The sequence below is a fragment of the Penaeus chinensis genome, chromosome 6, assembly GCF_019202785.1.
Source record: "Penaeus chinensis breed Huanghai No. 1 chromosome 6, ASM1920278v2, whole genome shotgun sequence".
NCBI lineage: Eukaryota > Metazoa > Arthropoda > Malacostraca > Decapoda > Penaeidae > Penaeus > Penaeus chinensis.
This window is the reverse complement of record NC_061824.1, coordinates 25,642,024-25,664,820: the sequence shown is the minus strand read 5'-3', so window position 1 is coordinate 25,664,820 and position 22,797 is coordinate 25,642,024. Positions and strand designations below refer to the sequence as shown.

Here is a 22,797-nt window from a genome sequence, read left to right as displayed (position 1 = left end):
GATGCGCTTCTCGTTCCTCACTTGTCGAGGCAAAATGTCGGTGCTCAGCTGTTTGCGTTCGGGCTCTTCTGCTCTGAAAAATGCCTCGAATGCGGGTAAATGCTTGACGATAGGTAAGTTCGCATTCTCTGATGCTACAGATACATATGGAGGAATGTTAAAAGAGAAATAAGTGGTTTGTAATTCCAGGGGAGGCGAAGGAGACGTGACCGGCCGTCTGTTTACACGGTTCTTATTATTGCTCATTTCAGGATTCTATATTAATAGTTATTATTATTACATCACGATCAGTCACGCTGAACGCCAACATTTTCATGCATTTAGTGATTATGCTATTTGTTAGGAGCAATTTATCAACGGAAAAAATGTCAAGGCAATTCTTTTTGCCCTTGAAATACATTATTCTACCACAAATGTAGGGTAAGGGTCCTGTTTCATCTAGCCATCTTTTATATAGAAAATAATATATGCAAACGATAGAGCAAACAAATCTATCAAATTCCATTACAACTTAATAATAGTTATTAGACACACAAGTGTCACCGAGCCCGAAGTGATTGTAACCCCATACCGATGGGCCACACGCTGAGGCATCATAACAAACCGTTTGATCTGTGGAGTGTGGCTGTACACCTATGAGCTGGGGGTTCGGCTTGTTGTAGTGAACTCCCACGCTCAAAGTCGGCTCGTTGCCATTAATCTCCAGAGCATAGTTTTTTGGGTTTTTTTTCTCATCCATCAGTAAGGGGTTAAAAATCACCATCTGATATCCTTTCTTACTTTTTGTAAACCAAATGATGCTGTTTTATATTGTTAATTTTATTGTAATATCTGTATTTTGTAAGTAGATAAAGCCTGCATAAACTTACATGTAGGAGAATTTGTTTCTGCATAAGAGGATAGGACAATACAAGTGTAATACCTTGATAATACCGAGTATTTACAGTAACTAATATGTTTATTATTCTGCACACCTCAAGCCAACTTACAGAAACGCTACATTAAGAATTCAGGTTGTGGGTGACGTGGACCTAGTCTCTGAGGGGTCATATGTAGCGGATATTCTTGTCATTTTGTGGTAAATTTGAGACCACTGCAACAGTACCAATGTTTATTACTCTGTTTTATATGCTTTATAAGAAGGTAATGGACATTTCCCTATGTCTCCCCTTGGTAGCATTAACTCAATTTTCTATAGCATTTCCTTCACAAACTAATAATAAGGATAGGAAAGAGGACATAAGATTCAAAATTGCCTGGAGCTACATGATATGTACTCTTCCAGCATTGAGAGAAAATGATGCAGAATCAAGGAAGTGACAAAATAATCAGATTGAATTGTAGCGGATGACACAACAGAAAACAAATGAGCCAGTAGGAAATGTACTTAGCCATAATGTAGATAGACACAAATGGCTCGTATGATATCTTCGGTTTGGAATTTAATATCTGGAGGAGCATTGCTCTCGGTAACAAATACAAAAAAAGCAGCAGTCAGTGGTTGCAAATCCCACCATTATTAACAATAAGGATTTTAATGACTCATAGGCTGCCAGAATATATGAGATGAAGGTTTTGTAAACCATGCAGGTTATAGGGTCAAAGTTCTCTATATTCCATCAGTGTGTGTTACCAAAGTCTAGTTGCCCGAGTTCTATCCTGCCTGAATGTACAACATGATTTTTTTTCAGACCAGGTAATGTACATCAAAATAACTAATTTAATCATCATACCATCCCCAGCTATTGGGGATGATATTATAGTTATGCTTTGTTTCCAACAAATTGAAGATGGTATTCTTGTAGAGAACAAAAAGTTGTAGTCATTGGTGCAAGAAATAATCTGCCAACATGAATGGTAATGCTACAAATAAAGGAAACAGAAGGCACTCTTTGCTCCTAAGTTTTAGTGAAAACAATGTTTGCCAGGGCCACCCCCATCAACCCTTCCCTCATGCACTGGCTATGCCCAGTCTGAGCAATGAAGACTTTGCAAATCCCTGTGCATGTCTACATTGTGAGGATAAATACTCTAACTGCATAACTCATTACTTCATCTTTCACGTAGTTCATGTATTACTATGCTCTTGTGTAAATAATTATTATGTAATTATCAGTGCCTTCTTTTCCATATTTGTATATTTTGTGTTATTTAATTAAATTCATTTAAACTACTTGGTATTTGTAACTAAGAGAGTTGCACCTTCCAGAGATGAAGTCCCAAAACCAGGGTATCATGCAAACCAAAAATCTAAACCTAACCCTTCCTACTCTTTATTTATTTACTGTACCCACCCTTCAAGCCAACTAATAGAAAATGGACATTGAGATCTCTGACTGTGTGAAGGTGTTGTGGACTTAGTCTCTGAGCAGTGATATGCAGAGGATGTTTTTGTCATTTTGTGGCAAATATGAGGCCAGAGCAGATGTACCTGTGTTATTTATTCTATTATTATTATTATTATTATTATTATTATTATTATTATTATTATTATAACTAATTATTATATATATTGGGGGGGTGGGGGCTGTATAAGAAGTGTCCATTTCCCTCAATCTCTGTTCTTGATAACATTAAGCTACTACTTCACCCCTTCAAGACAGGTCACGTCTCTAGACGTCATAACAAACCGCTCGAAATGTGGCGTGTGGCTGTACGCTGCGGAAGCGCTCAGAGGCAGTGATTCAGCTTGATGTACCGAATTCCCGCGCTCAAAGTCGGCGCATTGCCATTGATCGCCAGAGCGGTTATTTTTATTATTTTTTTTTTTTTAGTTTTCTTCACCCATCACCAAGGGGTTAAATATATGTTAAGAGCTATCTGAATAATGCATTACAATAATCTTCTGAACATATTGATTGGTAATATAGATGTTGGTGCTGGGGGAAGGGCTACCCAGCAAGTAAGACGGATTGTGAGTCCCACTGGGTTGGTGACCGCCGGGACTCAATTAGGGAGCAGGGGTTACCCGTCATCCAATCTGCATCACGGTGACCCCAACCTGGAGTGAGGCCTGTAGGGCAAAGCCCACAGGACCTCCGCAGGTGGATTATAGGACCTGCAGCCAGCCAACCCTCTTCATATGGGGCGGCATCAGTGGGGGTGGCAGAGGTGATGTCTACCTGGAGTGACTGCCTGAGGTTAACCTCAGGCAGGCTGTCATGGTGGGGGCTTGGAACGTCTGTTGCAACAGGACGATCGGTTACCGCTACTGTTGAGGGAACTGAAGCAGCTAAAAGTTGAGGTGGCTGCTCTCTCGGAGGTGAGAAAACCTGGCATCGGCATGATTAGTGTGGGTGGCTACTCTTATTACTTATCGGGCTGCAGCGATGGCCACTGTCTCCAGGGATTAGCAATAGCCATCTCCAGCAGACTTCAACCCTCGGTAGTAGAGGTCAATCCAATGGCTGCGACCAAGCTGGCTATGAGATGTCTGCCGGTCCTCATTGCTCAGTAGCTGATGCTGGCAGTGACAATAGCCTCCTTTTCTGGGACTTTGCTTGGTCCCAGAAATTGAGCATTTCTGGCTGCACTCATTATAGTGCACCTGTACTCTGTGTCACAAATTGTAATTATCAAATTCTGCTCCTCTATATGTGTGTATTTCATGTATTCTTTCAATATTATTATATATATTTAACCTTTTTTAGTTATTCATTAGGATTATATGTAATAATCTGTACATGAATATATTCATAACTGAGATTTTAGACAGCTCTGTTAGAGAGTATATGGTACTAATATATTGAATAAAGGCCACTGGGTCCAGGGAGCAGAGTCATGTGGCTAAGGGTGAGATGGAGTTTATGATGTGTATTCCCTCTGACTTTACAGAAAGATGGATGGATTCATGTAGAAACTGAATTCTTTAGTCTGTAGATTTTCATTAGCCAATTTTTTTGTGGTGCTTTACTGCTCAATTTCCCGGATGGATTTCATGTCCTCCCCTACCATCAAGACTATCAAATTAAGATTGCAGGCTCTATTTATTACTGCACCTATCAAAATCTGTCAATATCTGCACTACACTGGTGATTCTCAAAGAATATATTCTTACCAGAAAAGTAGTCTAGTTGGTCGTAGAAATGATTACCACGGAGTCTGATAATAATTTCTATTGCAAACTCATTTGGTAATCTTGATATGAAAGTCTTGATTGTAGGGGAGGGCATGAATTTTAGTAGGGAAATTACAGAGTGAATTAGGCTGCCATAGAATGATAATAGAACCAAACTCCTTTACACGCCTGTTCATAGCTAACTGTGTACTTTCAGTGAAGCGAGAGATGGGCAGCCATGGCCCAGCGAAGATGTTCATTACACCATCCCGTTGGCAGTGGCACAAGTTCAAGGACATGTTCCACTTCTATGTCATGCTTGGACTCATCCCTGTTGGACTGATTGTTTTTGCTTCGAATGTGTTCATCGGTCCAGCAAAGCTTTCTCCCATCCCTGAAGACTACAGCCCAAAGCACTGGGAATTTTATTCGGTGAGGCTGAGCTTTTCAATGGGCTCTGTTTTTTGCTTATCTCTCCTTCTCCCACTCTCTTTCTCTCTCCCTCTCCCACTCCCTCTCCCTCTCTCCCTCTTTCCCTCTCTCCCTCTCACTCTCCCTCTCACTCTCACTCTCTCTCACTCTCTCTCACTCTCTCTCACTCTCTCTCTCTCTCTCTCTCTCTCTCTCTCTCACTCTCACTCTCACTCTCACTCTCACTCTCTCTCCCTCCCTCCCTCCCTCCCTCCCTCCCTCCCTCCCTCCCTCCCTCCCTCCCTCCCTCCCTCCCTCCCTCCCTCCCTCCCTCCCTCCCTCCCTCCCTCCCTCCCTCCCTCCCTCCCCCCCCCCCACTCTCTCTCTCCCTCTCTCCCCCCCTACTTTATATTTACATATTGAAACCAAATATTTCAGTCCAGCATTCTAGAGATGATGAAAAAGAACCTCTGCTTTTCATTATTGGTATATGTTATTTTGTCATGTTCAGATCTTTCTCATACAATTGTAATTCTTTGGAAATGTTCTTTATCTTTTCTTTAACCATATTACTAAGCCTATGCAGCATCATAATCACTACCCATTAAAGGATAGTATAGCAAAACAAGTCAGAGATTTCTAATGTAAACATTTAACATCTTTATTTACTTTCTTTGTTATAGCACCCAATATCGCGCTTCCTAGCAAGATTTGTGTATACCAGCCATCAGCAGGATTATGAAAAGTATCTTCACTTCATGTATGAGGAAAATGAGAAGAAGCAAATGAGGTAAGTGACATAGGACTGGAAAAGAATTTTGGCTTGTTTGTCCTGTTGAAAGTAAGAATGTGTGTGCGTGCGTGCATACGTCCGTGCGTGTATGTGTACGTGTGTACATAAAGATATACACATACATATGCATATATGTTATACATAAATATTTACAAGTACTATTAGAAATGATGGAATATGAACATCATAAGCAGTGTAGTACCTTGCAGGTATTCTCTGCACTGTTAACACTGGCTTACATGACTAAAATGGCTACTGTTGTACAGTACCTGGTAGTCAATACATAATTATATTACATTAAAATTTACTCTGTTATATAAGAGAATCAGCACAGGAGTCTTGCTTACGTAATTCAAGATAAACAACTGCACAAAAGCTGTTATTATGATTGTTAAGTCTAGTGTCTTTTAGATACACATTATGGGCATCCATAAAATACTAGGGATAGGGATGGCATGTACATACATGCCATGCTCACTGTGAGTTTTAATATATTAATTGTCTTTACACATAGATGGCTCCACAAGTACTAAATCACCAATGACCCAATTACTATATTACCTGTCTTAACTGTTTACCCCTTTTTCTTGATTTTCAGAAACATTTACCTGTATCTTATATTACTATTAGTAATGTCAATAACTATAATATGATAATTATAATCTTTATAATAAGTATATTTAATATTGATTGCATTTGTAAAAAATAACATATTTCACACAACTTAAGGAAAGGTGAGGTCACAAGGTCTATCAGTTGACTACTTTGTGGCTTAGCACTTGTAGAGCCATCTATGTGCAAACACATTTAAAAAAAAAAAAAAAAAAAAAACTACAGGGAACACTACATTTTTCTGGAGACATGGGGTTAAAAGTATTAACTTATTCAAATGATCTTGTTGCTGAAGTTATCATTTTTACCATATCCTTCTTATATATCAACTTTAGTAGTGAACTTCAGCATGTGTAAAATAGTTTTATTTCTTTCACTTGTCAAGCATGTGCTCTCTCCCAACCCCTGTTCTCATATTCTTTTGATTTCATTCTTCAAAAAATACAGTTCTAGTACTTACGCATTTAAAAAAAAAACACATGATGATATTCACTATTATCATGTGTTATTGTCATTGTTAGTATTAGTGTTTTCTTTATTATTATTGTCATTATTATGGTTGTATTGTTATTGTTGTTGTTGGTGTCTCCATCAGTTTTGTCATTATTGTTATTATTATTATCACCATAACTATTATTGTGGCCACCTTAGTTATTGTTGCTATGATCATAGTTATTTTAATCATTACGATTACAGCTTACACGACACACCTTACTGGACAGGAACAGAATAGGCAGTAAACATTTATCAAGTTGCCAAGTGCCTTCCTCATGCCTTGGTTATTTTCATGCAAATTCATACTTATATTGGGTATCATATGTCGCAGTACAATCCACCATAACATATCCAAAGGGATATTATATTCCAAAATACTGCGTTCCACTTGAAAAAATAACCAATAAAGTATAACAGCTAGCCATCAATTTCCGTCTGGAGGTGAAGCCTGCCTCACCTCCAATCACGAGACAGGTTTTGGGTGTCACAAGATGTGGAACACCCTAATTACCACCAGAAAAGAGGGCACTAGTCACCCTAGGAGACAGCAGTGTAGAAGCCCAGATTAACTCCCTCTTAGAGTATACCTAGGTGTAATTTAGCCTAGTCCACAGTAATCCTTGGAATTTAATTATACTTTATACCTCAGGGTATAAAGTAAGCTAGTCAAAACTAAAGCTTTCTTGGCCAGTATATTTCCTGTGTTATACTTAGTAGCAAAACTTTTTCTAAACTATAACTATGTGTTGTGATGTAATGTATCTAGTCTTGTTTTGTTGAGGTAAACAGACAGTTAAATGTTTCTCTGACTTAACTCCTATAGTCTGGATGATGCGACCATCATGGCTTTTTTTTTAAATTTTGGCTTGAGGTGCAGGTAACAGGAACTTGCCATTATGGAAATTTCACCTGAATACCAGGGTGACAGTAATGACTTGCCTTGGAGAGGGCTTTTGCATTATTTCCCTTGATAAAAAAAAGTGGAATTTACAGTCTGTGAGCCATGACTGGAAGAAAGGATGATATTTCTGTCCTCAGGATCCTATTCCTGCCCTCTGTGACCAGCAGGTTGTATTACAGACAATTGAATATAAGAATTATAAGAAAAACAAATAATAGTGTTACTCATTATTATTAGTCCAGGGAGTTATAGACTACCCATGCTATGTTGCTTTATTTCTAAAACCATTTTGGAAATTAAATCATAAGATTAAGGTGTTGCTAGTCACAAAATTGTAATAAGATCAGTGAAAATGAAATGCTGACATTGTTAGTGATGTGGCCACACAAAAGCTACTTGTATGAGAGAGAGGGTTATATGCAGGTGCCTACATTAAGCACTCCTAATGTTTTACTAATGTATCTGTTTGTTTGTCCTAACTATGCATACAAATCTTCAACTTTTTTTCTGTTATTTATTTATTTATTTATTTTTTTTTTTTTTCAGTATTTACTTCATATTTTCATACTTAAATTTAAAATTAGGCCTAAACTGTAAATAATTGGATTTACAATTTTTTATTCTTTAAACTTGTAAGAGCCCTTTGTAACAGATCAGCTGAGGATGGCTTAGCACCCTAAGCCAGAGTTATTGGTTCTGGAAGTCTTCTAATGTAGATTATGTAACTACTCTTTTCTCACAGGCTTCTGGAAAAGAAAGTGCGTGATCTGATGGCTGAGCGTGGTGATACCCAGGCTTACTACTATCGACCCATCTTGACCAAGTACCACCACATGGTACGAGAGCAGTACCAGAACTTGAAGGATACTAGGGGGCTCTAAGTATTGGTTTCAGCTATTCAGAATGTTATTTATTATAGAATTTTGTTAGTGATGTGGTAAATAGAGGGAAAAACACCAGTAAATTATGTTCCCAGCTAAAGAAGAGGTAAAAATGACACTTTCAGTTTACTTCATAGACATTGTAACATGGCAAATTTTATTAAGAAAAAAAAAATCTGCCATCAACAGCTAAGGTCATTACCAAGGTAAATTTGAGTGAACTAGCATTGCCCTTAGAGATAAAGCATTTTTTCTCTATATGGATTGTATAATGTAAATAAATATATTGTATGTTTTATTAAATATGTGGTATCACTTACCTTGTTGAAATCCCAAAATATGAGTCAGACCTTGTAATGGCAACTTATTAAAAGATTGAATTAAATCATCTGAATTACTATGTTCTGATGGATGCATAAGTTCTTCCCCCTGGATGTGACCCTTTTTCACAGCAACCCCTTTCCGTGGATTAACTCCCTCCTGACATTCTCTCAGAAATGGTGATCTAATTGCCCTTAAACCCCTCTCTCCTTTGCTAATCCCTACCTTACCTATCAGACATACTTTGACTTGTTACCTTCCTGAACTTCTGACGTGTAACCATCAACTAAACCCTCTCTACCATTTTCATTATTTTACTGTTCTCTAATGCAAGATGACCTTTGATGTCTAGCATATATATTTTGCTTCTTTTCCTTCTCTTCTCCAACTCCATCTATGTCCACTTCCTTAGATGTGAGAGCTATGTTGAAAGGATAAAAGGCTTTGGGTCAGTCCTGAATGGCCTCAGGGAGCCATGGCCATGGTAATCCCCTGTATAGTTATAGCCTTTACCCCTTTTGAAAGTCCGTGAGGGGTGGCCCACTTCTATTCCCAACATACTCCAGGCTTACCACAACGAATATTTGTGCCCTTATAAAGGGGCATTAAGGCTTGCCTCTGACCACTGACATTAACTTATCCGGTTCCCCAACTTCTGGCTCTTCTAATCATGACTCCAAACACTACTACTACTACTATCCTTTCCTCAATACCTGCTTTCAGCTCAGTCTTTTCTAATAGTTGGGTAATGACTTGGTTGGGTGATTTGGAAAACATTTCTTTCTCTCACCCATCTTCTACTTCATCTTCTCATCCCCCACAGTCTGCTTTATTTTATTCCTACTCTTCATTCTTATTGTTTGCCTCCCCACAGTACTACTAAACAACATTTCTTCTTCCCATCCTCATCCTCCACAAACCTTTTGAGTACTCTTTTCAGCCCAGCCAAGTGGGATTATTTTTTTTATAATTCCCCCCCACAGCCCCTTTAACATTATTTATGCCTCTTCCAACAATGTCTCCAAATTCAAGTAGGCAATGGTTAATGGTTAAAACAAATAAATGTGCTAGACATCTATGGTCATATAATACTATGGTAAAGTATTGTGGCAAAAAGGGTGGAAGTGAGTTAATAATTAGGATAAGTGGACAGAAGGGGATGGAGCAGAGAAGGTAAAGGAAATGGGGAAAAGAAAAGACCATGCAAAATTAGTTAAGGCGAGGGCTAAGGTCCAAGGTAAGGGTGATCCCCTATATTGGACCTCATGTCTCCATCTCCTAAGCCCCCCATGACAAGAAGAATCAAGGGATTGGGGGTTCAAGTAGCCAAAGTGTATTTCCATAGCTGTTCTGATTGTTCATTCCTTGTCCCAAGCTTGTGCATTATCTACCCTGACTGACACTGGCAAACCTATTCCTTCATTAATACCTACAGGTATACCAGAACCGTTTCCATCTACAACAAAGATACGTCAGACGGTGAAAACGACCTGCTTCCCTGCCTTGTTAACTATAATGCAGAGTCAGTACAGTGCTACACTATTCCCCCCAGAAGCTGCCTTAAGTCATACACCAGTACTACCAAGATTACTTTCTGTAGACATGACCTCCCACATGAAGTTTACATTTATGGAGTCCTGCCCTGTCCAACCATATCAACCCATCCCTCATCAATGTCTGAAATGCACTGTTGCTCCACAGCCCGCTGCCTTCTATGTGCCTTATCTGGTCATGATGTTCAAACTCCTCTGTGCATCACACACATCTGCCAGTTGTAGTGGTTCCCAGAATGTGTTTTATAGGGGCTATTCTACCTATAAGTTTGAGTTTGTGGTAGCAGTTCTCAGATTCAATCTTGCCCTCACTATACACAAAGCAAGACAGGAAGTACACCAGCGAGGTTTTTCTCTTGCTTCCTTGTGCTGACCTTTGCTCTGCCCCTCCCCCATCTCTTTAACCCAATGCTGCTGGGGAAAATGAATAAAAAATGGGGAAAATGCTGTGCTCATTTTTTATGATTTTGTGAAATGTCTTTGCACATAGATGGTTCTGCTAGTGCTTACCCTTGTGACTTTACCTGATTTGAATTGGCAGGAAAAACATTCATAGCATTAGTAAAAAAATATCAATGGTGTTATTTTTATAATAAACATTATAATTACTATGTTGCAAGCATTAGCAACAGCAAAATAAGAAAATGTAAAATATTTTTTGTAAATCAAAGAAAAGGATAAATGGGCGAGCCTGGCAGTACTCATAACTGGCTCGTTGGTGACATAGTACAAGTGTAGCCATCTATGGCTAAAAACAATCAAATAACTCTGTGGGCATAGCACGTACGTACATGCCCGTCAGTATTAGATAAAGATGTTTCCACTTCTCCCCCAGTATCTCTTCTCCTCCATATGTTCCCACATATACCATTCCATCTACCAGTCAAATACTTTGGCAGTTCTAAATCCAGAAACTCCATTACACTTCCCCAATGTTTAGCCATCACATCAGTCCCTAAATATTAATATTATCTTTTGCTAGAGTGAAATAGTTCCAGAGCAATGCTTCTCAAAATAGTGCTTTCTTTTATTTTCTATCCCATCACAAAAAGGGCAAAACCATAAAAAAGTCAACCACAGATAAAGACAATAAAAACATATGTAATGTAAATATTTTATTAAAAACTTTGTAAGGTTCCCATCACCATACATACACACAGTTATTCACAAATCTTCCCAACATTTCAATAAATCAGCACAGTCTTTGATTACATAAAATTAATTTTACAGTCATCTGGATATTTCACCATAGGTCATAATCCTTGTCCACTGATTTTTTTTATTATTATTACAGTCAAAATAAATAATGAAAAAGTTGATCTTGTCACATAATAAAAATTGGATGTTTACACATGGTACATATAAAAATAAATTATATTTTTTCTTGCAATCAACAAATAGTATTAGCAAGTCACTTGTCACTCTTTTCATCTACCTAAGTTATAGGTTTACAAATAAAGAAAGAAATGACCAACATAAGGTAGAATGCAAGCACCTATAAGTAAAGTGCATGTCATAATGCCTAAACATTTATCTTGTCACTTTACACTTACACTTCAAAGACCCTTAATGTTTGGCTTTAAAAAGCACCGTGTTTAGGAATTTATAACATAGCACTTTTAGTAACTCAGTCACCAAACAATGTAAAATTTTAAAAAGGTAAACTCAACATCCTAAAAGAAAAAAAATGGCAATGTGTGTGCACAAGAAATTGAACTTCCCAGCAAAATGAAGATTGGCTCCATCTATGTAAAAATATTCTACAAGGTTCATTTCCAGACTGGATTTTGAAAAGCAATATGGCTAAAAATGCCATCACAAAGGAATATGGCCACTCATTTCAGAAGACAAATATAACCATAATCCACTGCCATGTAAATTGTGTATGGCTGCAATATGGAATGATCACATCACTAACATTTAAGGGATGATTTAATCTAGCTCTATAATTTTCAAGCGTTTACTCTTTTTTTTTTTTTTTAATCCGAAACAAAAACATTAACTGATCTTCATTTATCATTGGTTTAAAGACCAAATACTAACAGTTAAGTTATGTATCTCTATGCATATAAAGTAGAGCATAGCTTTTAAATTACATAATAGTAAAAAATGGAGTTATGTGTCACTTCAAAATTAAACTGTTTATATTAAACAACCATCCCAATACATGTAAGATTATGATCACAGATCTTATAATGTACTGAAACATGGTCATTGCTTCTGCTATATAAATGAATCAAAACTGTAGGTTCCATTATAAGGAAGGAATGTCACTGCAAGTACCATTTATATAGAGAATCACAACCACATTTCATCAGGCAAACAACAATATATGAATGAGCTTCAGATTTAAATAATGGGTCATTCATTCATTCAAACAGCAGTCATACTGCCTCACACAAGATGGAAGAGGACTTACAGGATTTTTTTTTTCTCCTTTTCTTTTTTTTAGACCATTCACTTCTCTTACACCTGTCAGAGTTAGTGGAATATCACTTTCTGCAATGAGTTTTCAAATTTTGCACTAATCATACATATTAATATATATATATATACAAAATATATCTTCCAGAATTACACACAAAATACAAAATTGCCAAGGGGAAAGAAAACCCTAATTGTGCACTGCAAATGCAACCTAATGTCAATAAAACATGATCACCAGGAAATCCAGCATCCTGTTTTGTAAACACTAAATGGAACTATCTGCCTTTGTTTCTATTTTAGTCGAGCATTGTGAAGTGCATATTGTTTATATATAAATCACATTTTGTAATCAAAACTACACACTTGTCACATTGCCTATAAGCCTGAAGTTCATTCAAGATTTCTCTTGTATAAGATGAATTATCTGTTTCCATCTAGTCAAAACCTTCCAAGGTTGAAAACAAGCTTTCAAGAAAATACCACTCCTACTGGGAATGATGAAGACTGTACAATATCAAAACAATGAAAATCACATAACAGAATCAAGTATGATGCACATCTTTGATAAAGAAAGAAAACAATGCATTAGTGCATTATGGAATGATCCACTACATAGAGAGAATACCAATGGGAAAGAGAGATAACACCACTTTCATGCTCATTTCCTAATAAGTCCAGTTCTTGCAAATTTTCTCTATCACAAATATATTTAGCTGATCACTCACACTACATTATACAACTTGGCATACTTATTTACTTATGAAGTTTCAATGCTGAATTCCTCATTGGCACATATTTTCTTATTTTATAAACTTTTACAACCAATAAGGTTATAAAATATCATATGGAAGGGTTTCATTGTAGATTATCACACATTCACTCAGCAAATTCAAACTTAATATACAACACAAAACAAATGCATCTCACACAAAGGAATTTTCTTTCCTATTAAACAAGCATGAAAGTGGATAATATTGGAATGTGGAAAAATACCAAAGCACTTATCTTTTCTATGAATTGATGGTATTTTTAAGGAAAACCCACTAAAAGTTGTACCTCACATATTCCAGTTCACTGTTAATTGGGTGGGGGTGGGGGGGAGGGGAATCTGCTTGTTAAAAAGTAAGCTGTGATATAATGTTTAGTGGTAGCATAACAACAACAACAAAAAAATCATGACCATATATAGCAAAATATTTTACTTTTATGTTCTGCATATGTCATTTCTACTTGTCCTTTTAAGAATCACTGGGTTAAAAGGAGCTTTTTTAGTACTAAGGAACTAATCTAGTTATTAACTAATTTTCCAATGGCAACTGTGTAACTTTATGAATCACTAATGACATATGCATATCTTAGTTTTATCCAAAGATAATACAATTCACAATGAAGAATTTTTTTACCGAGAGTCTTGGCACAAGGAATAATTCAGAGTAGCACAATATGGTCAAGATCTTTTTCTTATATGATATTGATGGATGAATCATGACTAAAAACACTGTCTAGATGATGATGGACCTAGTGAATTGATTTCATGAAAAGTATTACAAGTCTGAACATTCAGATCCCTGTCTATAGATTCTCTTTCAAGAACTTTCCATACCCATGAAAGATATTATCTAATTACTTCATAACAGAAAAGAGAGAAAAGAAGACTAGTCCCAACACCGCAAATGAAGAACAAAAATGCACACAAAAAATTCACAACCATTGTCACACCATCATGAGGACTTTTCAACAAGACAAGAATGATAACAATAATAAATAATTAAGTGTATTCATAGCTGACAGTCAGTGAAGTTTGGGTTGGCTTTCAAAAAAATTTCATCTTTTTCCTCATTTCACAAATAGATTTATCAATTAAATTTCATAAACTTACACTTCTCTTTGCATGGGTTTAAAAATAGCAAATTTGCCATATCAACCTTCATTGTTTAAGTTCTTTAATAAAAGAGTGAGTTGCACAAGTATTTTCTTAATATGCTGTCTTGCTTGTCTAAGCACTGTTAACCTGACTTAGTCTACTTATCATTCAAAATAGTAACCTGAGAAATAAACAAATTTCTTATGACACGAGAAAACTCTTCAACATACTGAGAATTCACATCGTGGTAATATATTTTTAATCCTTTATTCATTCTGTACAAATTTCAAAACAGCTCATTAGTAGGAATTAATCATAGATCACTTCACTTTAAAGGTATGATGTTCTAGCAAAACAATGTAGTTGTATAGCCATTATCATTCATTACATTTACCATATCCTAATTTTGATACATTAAATACCATAACATGAGTTTCTCTGTATGCAACTTTTAAATAATTACCCTATCTGACTGTACCAATCTTACCCAGTGATACATTTTGTGCAATTATCACAGTTTCTTCATGATAGCACAAAAGAATCTGCTTAACATAAAGGTTCAAGTTCATTGAGCATACTAATAATATAATTTAACCTCTTAAACTCTAATTACATTTTGTTGGAAACAGTGTTCACAAATTTGGCTTCAAGAGGTTTAGAATTCACTGAGTGCATTATTTAAACTCAAGTAGTTATTACATTTTCAGTTACACCTAATTTATGGAAGATCTTTATATATTTTTGCTCTTATTATCTACTGATCATATACAAAGCCATACTTGATCATAAACTCTTGCTCTGTATTGAAAATAATAAAATGAAATCTGTATACCTCACATTAAATCAAACAGTCAAAAATATCTCTTCACTTCATGAATATATATTAAACTTCATTGTAACTTGAATGCTAATGAAAGGAGATCTATTAAAGATAAATCACAAGTCTGTTAATATAAAAAAGTGGAAAGTCTAGTGTTACAAATCTTGGGAAGTTGATAATCCAGGATTATTTCACTATACACATTTTAGTCCCATAAATCACAACAGGTGTGACCTACTGTCAAATGAATTTTAATTTGATTTTTGTAGTAAAAAAAAAAAAAAAAAAAAAAATACTCAGCACCTTTTCCTACTAGTATGAATGGCCATCTACACCAACTCTTATGGTATAGTCCTAGTTTATATGCCAGGTTTTCCATTACAACACAAAACCTTCTCTGGCTTTCTTAGAAGGCACTAGTTACACATCCTTACCTGGACAGAAAATACAGGAAGATATAACTATGGAAGTTACAGGATAATATCATATTTACATTATATGTACATACTTCACTGTATCTGCAGATATTTTCAATATTGGTACAACATGCACTGTATGTTTACACTAATTGCCATATTGATCATCATGTTTATATAATATTAATTTCTAGCTCACAAAATAGTTTTTTTCTTTGAACCTATGTATTATATAATCTTTCTATACTTTGGCAGGAATATAAGACTGCTTTTAACCATTCTTTCTGCAATCAAATTTTAACAAAACTTCATACTTCAAAAAATTAGTTTTCTCAAACTTCACCTACATCCCCACTCTGGGGATTACATTTTATCATTTCCACAGAAGGACCAAACACAATTTTTAATTCTATACATTAATTTCCTAAGAAGTAAATCTTTCTGCCATGCCCAGAGAATTAGATAGTATAACCATCACTATGTAGGAGTCTATCTTTTTCATTAATCAAAAGTGTATTAAGTACAAAAGATGAAACAATGTTAGCTTCATTATGGATGGTATGTCTGTCCATAGTCCAAGATCTTGGTAAAACAGACCTTGAGCTCTTTAAGTAGCTGGTCCATTATTCACAACCAGTAGAAATTTACCTATATTTCACATCATATCTGTCTTAAAGCATAATCATCTACTGATATACCATGAATCTCCATAAAGACACACATTTTAAATACACAAGTTCATAGTATGTCATAGTTTTACATATCTTTTTTTTAATGATTGTATACCCCAAGGATACAATGCACATACAACATTTCAAAATACAGTTAACAAATTTTATCCTGTAAATTGAAAATGTGTAGGCATTTCACAGTCATCTACTACTCAGTCCACTAATGTACAATGTAGATGAATTACTGGGAAATTCAGTAACCATCAGAAATAACAGTCATGACATACACTCAGTTAGCCTGCCACTTGAAGGAGCCTTTCATAACCCACTGTTGACCTGCTGATCCATCACATGGCCTCAAGACGGGCAAAGTGACATCACGGGCATCAGGCTTTTGTAGACATCTACCAGAATTAACATGTCGGAGTGATCCATCCTGTGAAGCATTGAAACATGTAAATTAACAATTAAGTTTCAGTTCAATTCTGTTTTCTATTTTTCCTAAAGTACTTGACCAAATAAGAACTTTTTGTAGTCTTGATATACTAATAACATACGGTTGAATATTCTCTACAAGAAACATTAAATGTACTATTAAATACAATACTCAATATCAAGATTACTCACAGAAAAAAATATACTATATTCTAAAAAATTGAACAAATTATCATTAACTCAAAAAAATAACATCATGAAACTGGGATCCCTATCTCTTTAAATAAGCTTTCAAAGATATCTGATCAAAATGTTACCTGATCAGTATAGGTCCACATCTGGTTCCCACCCATGCCATGGCAGCGGACAAGCTTAACAGGCCCACTTGGATTGGATGCATCCAAGCAATTATCATCTGACATAACCTGCTGCCGTTTTGTGTATGCAAATACCTGTTAAGAGAGGGAATACGTCATATATTTCTAAGACTTGTAGGATAAATTATATATCCAACATATTCCAGATATCAATTCACCTTATTTTCACATATTTCAAGTTGTTTTAGTGTCAAAGGACAGTGAGGAAGGCAAGCAGATGTACAGGGTATCTTGAATATGGAACATCACACACAGACCAATCTCCATTTTCACAACAAACCCATATATTATTGTGATTTCTTTACCTGGTTCTGTTACCAGTGAAAAGAACAGTGAATGCACAAGAAATGAAAGAAAGATGTGGGAAAGAAATAAGATAATTAACTGTAAAAGAAAGCAAGAAAAATTCCTTCAGATCTAATAAAGAAAGAAATACAATCTAAAATAATGCAACTTAAAAACTGCAGGAAAAGATTACGTAAACTAACAGAGTATACAAAAACATATTAAAGGAATGCAAGTGTGTATCCTATTCACACATGTGGGTTTTCTTCGGTGATAAGGTAACAGAGTGCATAAAATAGGGTGAAAACATCCTCTACATGATAATCGTGTAAATCCACAGTGTTCAACCAACTGTGTGATCAGCTTTTGGGGATTTAGTGCAACCCTCATCAATAGAAATACAACTGAATGCTATCAAAGTTGAACTCAAAAGAAATGTTTACTCAATGAACAAAGTCTCTGATATACTTTCTGTGAATCAGCTTAAAATTTTACTTTTTATATGTTTACTTGATTCCTTTAACAAATAAAATAATGACATTAGGATTTGTACAACCTATAACTGACATTAATAATAGGAGTTTAAACTAAACTATTTAATAAATATGCAGAGCACTCCATTGTCCAACATATGTGGCCTAATCATCCAGAACAATCGAACAGTTAAACAATCAGTCACCCATTCACTGCTAAAGCAAGTGTGGTCAAGATTATTATAAATCAAGGTAGATGTAGAAGTTACTATACTCACACTGTAAAAAGAAAAAAGGAGGAAGAAAAGAACAGAATAAGCATGCATAAGCAAAGGGCAAGTGTCATCTACTGAATATGACTGATGTAGCTATCAATCATTCAATAAGTAAAAATAGATTGAAAATATGATTTGATAATTAAAGCTAAATGGTTATGTGTTTGTATATGATTGTGCATGGGCATGTCTGTATATGCATGTGCATTGCTGTTTGCTTGTTTAAACAAACTGGCAAAATTCTCAACTTGTGACAAAGATCTTTATACACCAACATTTACAAATGACAAATAATGAAGTTACATACTTAGCTACAGTGCCCAATCTCTATTGTACATTCATTGTAATAGAGTGGTTTCTGTGATTTTTTTTAGACAAGATCAAAATATATAAACAATAAAATTATATAATTTCCATAAGCATATATAGCTTAATAAGTATACTCATTGATATCAATTCAGAAATTTGTACTACTGAATCCTAGTAGCCATGGTTATAAGTGTAAACCCAAAACTACCATATTACTCCAAGGAAAATCAAATAAAAAAGTTAAATTTTAACACACTGCCATCTAAAATCACAACCCATAACCATTCTACACTCTCCCTGTGCATAAAAAAAATTCAAATCAAATCTTATCAGCAGACAAACACACTGTGCTTTTCAAACAGACCTGCGATCCCGAATTGAAGTCACAATGAGCTATTTGCAAATTGTCAGTAGATGTAGCCAAGCACGTTTCCCCATTTACATTCATTATCTGTTAATGTGAGTGCAATTTATTCTTGTACTTTTAAACCGAAAGGTTCGCCTTAAACATTATTTGTAAGTTGGAAAAAAGTTAAAAGTTGGATATTTGAGAATTTTCACCTGGAAAGAAAAGACATAAAGTAGAAGTTCAATGATACAAGATGAATTGCAGCAGGAATTATAGTCTGTGATGCATGTACATTAGCAACATAAGCATTTCCATATAAGAGCAAATTAGCATGTTCTTGTTATCATAATGATAACTTCTTATTAAATATGTACATAAAATAAAAACGAACACACCTTGCAATCTCTTTCATAAATTGATTTAATCTATAAATGTCTGTATACAGTATACACATACATACAAACATATATGTGATTAAACAAAAGAATGAACTTTTGCACAATGAACATCACCACCAGTAACAGAACCAGCAGTATAAAAGAGAGAATGATAAACATACAATTATGAAAACATCCCTGTACATCTGAAATATAAACATGCATAGGAGAAACATTAGTATTGATATGTGAAATGTTAGTGATTAAAAAAAAAAAGTAAAAGGAGACATTTCACAAGAAAAAAGGAGATGGAAGGAAAAAAAAGAAGAAAAAGAAAATTGCTCCTCAGATGTATCTGGTCTATGCCAACCTGGTTGCCTCCTAGACCATGGCAGTAGCTGGTGCCAAGGTTCTCCCCACTCTTGCGACCTAAAGTGTCCAAGCAGCTCTGTGTGTCTACATTGCGAATCTAAGAAAATAACATCATATTATGAAAATGAAGGATGAACACTTTTTAAAATATATTGTTAAGAAAAAGGGGAAATTTTATCTTATAGTTTGTCAGTTACTGGTTAAGAAGATATATCATGCCCAGTAGAACACACTTACATCAAGATCCTCTTACAAGAAATTACTTGTAAAAAAAAAAAAAACTGAAATGGTAAAGGTCAGAAAAAATAAAGCAATTAATTTAACCAAATCTCTCACTCTCTCTCTCACTCTCTCTCACTCTCTCTCACTCTCTCTCACTCTCTCTCACTCTCTCTCACTCTCTCTCACTCTCTCTCACTCTCTCTCACTCACTCTCACTCACTCTCACTCACTCTCACTCACTCTCACTCACTCTCACTCACTCTCACTCACTCTCACTCACTCTCACTCACTCTCACTCACTCTCACTCACTCTCACTCACTCTCACTCACTCTCACTCACTCACTCTCACTCACTCTCACTCACTCTCACTCACTCTCACTCACTCTCACTCACTCTCACTCACTCTCACTCTCTCTCACTCACTCACTCACTCACTCTCACTCACTCTCTCATCTTTACTAATTTATTAACTCTTGTTCACTTACTTTCCTACTTACAATCTTAAAATCCATAAAATTAAATCATAAATCAATAAATATACATCAAATCATTACCCTAAATATAACCTACCTCTCCCAAATAATAGTAATCAAGAGGCATCTGAGACTCAGGGTAAATGTTTTCCAGGAACCATCGGAAACTCTTGCACTTCAGGTCTTCTCGCAATTTTCTCCGTGGGCTGACGTCGCCATAATCAACACTGCGTGCACCTACAAATTTGGGAATGTCAGTTTTTGTCCATCAAGACCTATTATGGTTTTACAGCAAAATTTAGCAAATTACTGATTTTCAATGATTCACAGCAATAACCTTTAATTACCTTTATGCTAACATTTCAATGATCAAGAAACATACATTTCAACAAATATTTGACCTGGTTTAAAGCTTTATAAGAAAAAAGTATGAACTGGAAAAATTAAAAAAACATAACAAAACAAAAAAAGACAGACTATTTACATATATCCAAATAAATCTTAAACAAAAACAACAAGAACAAAACAAAATGGGTCAGAGCAGGATAAGGTCAGCTAGGATATGAAGTCAAAGAATCGTTTTCAAAGAGTTTCTGGAAAAACTTAATAATCTTCTGTGTGCGCAAATATCAACAGTCTTTTAGGGAAAGGAAAGAGTGAATGACACAAGAAAAGAGGCAGGTTAAGAAGTTGAAAGAATAAAGCAAGAGTGATCAAGCAAAGATAAAAATCCTCCAGTGGAAGACTACAATTAGAATATTACACTATTTCACTAATTTTAGATTACAATAAAAAAAGCACTTTAGTGAATGATTTTAAGATGAACTACATATCAACCTGATCTACAACTCAGGTAAGCAACTACATATCAACAGCTATCATAATTAGTCATTTATCAGGCCTTTACCTAACCTTTACAATAATAAGAAATCATAGCATTAGTAATCTTTGTTCACTGATGATCAACTGGTCATTTTACTGCTTTACAAAAATACCATTCACCCTCCACCAAAGTATCCAATATTTACTTTCCCTAAGATTATAATAAACTTTGTCTGAGAAACATCTTATACTTAACACTGCAAACAGGATGAAAATGAAGACAGATATTTTGAAACACCCATAATGGAAAAACCATGTATACTATTTAATACAAATATTGAGACTACAGTGACTGCATCACTTTCTTTTAGGAATAAAAAAATAAATAAAATGTACACAGGTACACAGGCAGACACACACACACACACACACACACACACACACACACACACACACACACACACACACACACACACACACACACTGATTTATATCTACACTTATACTCATATTCATATCTATATCCTACTGTATACATACATGCATGCATACCTATGTATATCTTATTTTATCTTAATACATAAGGGCCTATAAATGTGCATTTGTTTATGTGTGTGTGTATGAGTATGTACAGTAAATGTTTTCATGTATATATGTATATACAATATATGTGCAAGAGCATGTGTGTATGTATATATAGTGTGTGCACTAACACTGTGCACATGCATGCATTCATGCATGAACACACACCACACCACACCACACACCACCACACCACACATACACACAGATAAATTCTATATATATTATAAAATAATGAATATTATCCACAGTCATAACACAAAAATCTCAAGCAGGATTATTTTTTTTGATTACTGATGAAATTTGGAACAAGGAAATGAGAAACTAAAAAGTACTTGAAGAACTTCCACATCCCATTTCATTCTAAAGGAAATGTTTTGTTTTCATTCATGCAGCTCCATTCATAAATTGTGACCCATAAAAAACTGCTGCCTGAAGGTTGATATCAAAAGAGTAAATCACTTGTCTAAGAAGTGTATGAAGTCCTCACTGTACTGTCATTGTCTTCTCCAGCAATAAAAAAAAAAAAAAAAAAAGTTTCTTTATCACATATAGGTGTTAAGCATTCTGTCATATAAACTGAAATTTTTGAAGACTAACATGCTTAATATCTGAACATGAAACATATACACATTCCAATTAAATTAAGACAAAAAAAAAAAAAAAAGACCTTTATCACTATTGGTTAGTACTTTAAATAACAATCAGATATTTTAACATTCTGGTCATGCATTAATGACACAAATACATTTATATCGTAATTTGGTTATAACTGTCTCAATATCAAATCTTAATTATATCAATTACGTTTCTTTAAAAGCAAAGTGAATTTTACTCCAAAATACATTAATAAACTGGATGGAAGTATACAGCATTTGATGATGACTAACAAATAATTTCCCTATACACTTTGGACATAAACATGGACCTAACTGCAAACCACTTCCTACCTACCAGAAGCCTTTTTTCAAATACTACAGTGTCATGCATTAGCATGCCTTTTTTGCACAAAGCATAGTATCAGCCAGATGCTAAGCAACAAATGAGAAATACAATTAGTACATGCAGCAAAGGCAATATAATGCAAACACATATTTGTTTTCTTTAAGTCAGGTCTGAGTAAGAATACCTACATAAGAGCTGTATGAATACTAATTCATTTATCTCGACTCATGTAATCAACAAAAGACTCCTATCATTTAGTCTTCTGGAGTTGCATATGG

At 35.2% G+C, this 22,797-nt stretch overlaps 2 protein-coding genes across 4 annotated transcripts in view; one reads left to right on the top strand and one right to left on the bottom strand.

The window, feature by feature from the left end:
* LOC125026544 (NADH dehydrogenase [ubiquinone] 1 beta subcomplex subunit 5, mitochondrial-like) lies at positions 1–8,453 on the top strand. Its single transcript, XM_047615047.1, has 4 exons — positions 1–113; positions 4,275–4,489; positions 5,152–5,258; positions 8,012–8,453. The coding sequence occupies exons 1-4, from the start codon at positions 2–4 to the stop codon at positions 8,148–8,150; spliced, it is 573 nt and encodes a 190-aa protein (XP_047471003.1). The 5' UTR covers position 1; the 3' UTR covers positions 8,151–8,453.
* A 2,673-nt stretch (positions 8,454–11,126) lies between these two features.
* Positions 11,127–22,797, bottom strand: part of LOC125026166 (polypeptide N-acetylgalactosaminyltransferase 5-like) — a 62,932-nt gene continuing 51,261 nt past the window's right edge. For 2 of the 3 annotated variants that reach the window (XM_047614441.1, XM_047614440.1), the window contains exons 8-11: positions 20,268–20,407; positions 19,473–19,571; positions 16,975–17,109; positions 11,127–16,658 (exon numbers count right to left, since the gene is read on the bottom strand). In XM_047614441.1, the coding sequence (XP_047470397.1) occupies positions 16,512–16,658; positions 16,975–17,109; positions 19,473–19,571; positions 20,268–20,407 (521 nt within the window). In that variant the 3' untranslated portion in view covers positions 11,127–16,511. Of the gene's footprint in view, positions 16,659–16,974; positions 17,110–18,740; positions 18,828–19,472; positions 19,572–20,267; positions 20,408–22,797 lie in introns of all 3 variants that reach the window. The other variant, XM_047614442.1, reaches the window with a different exon arrangement.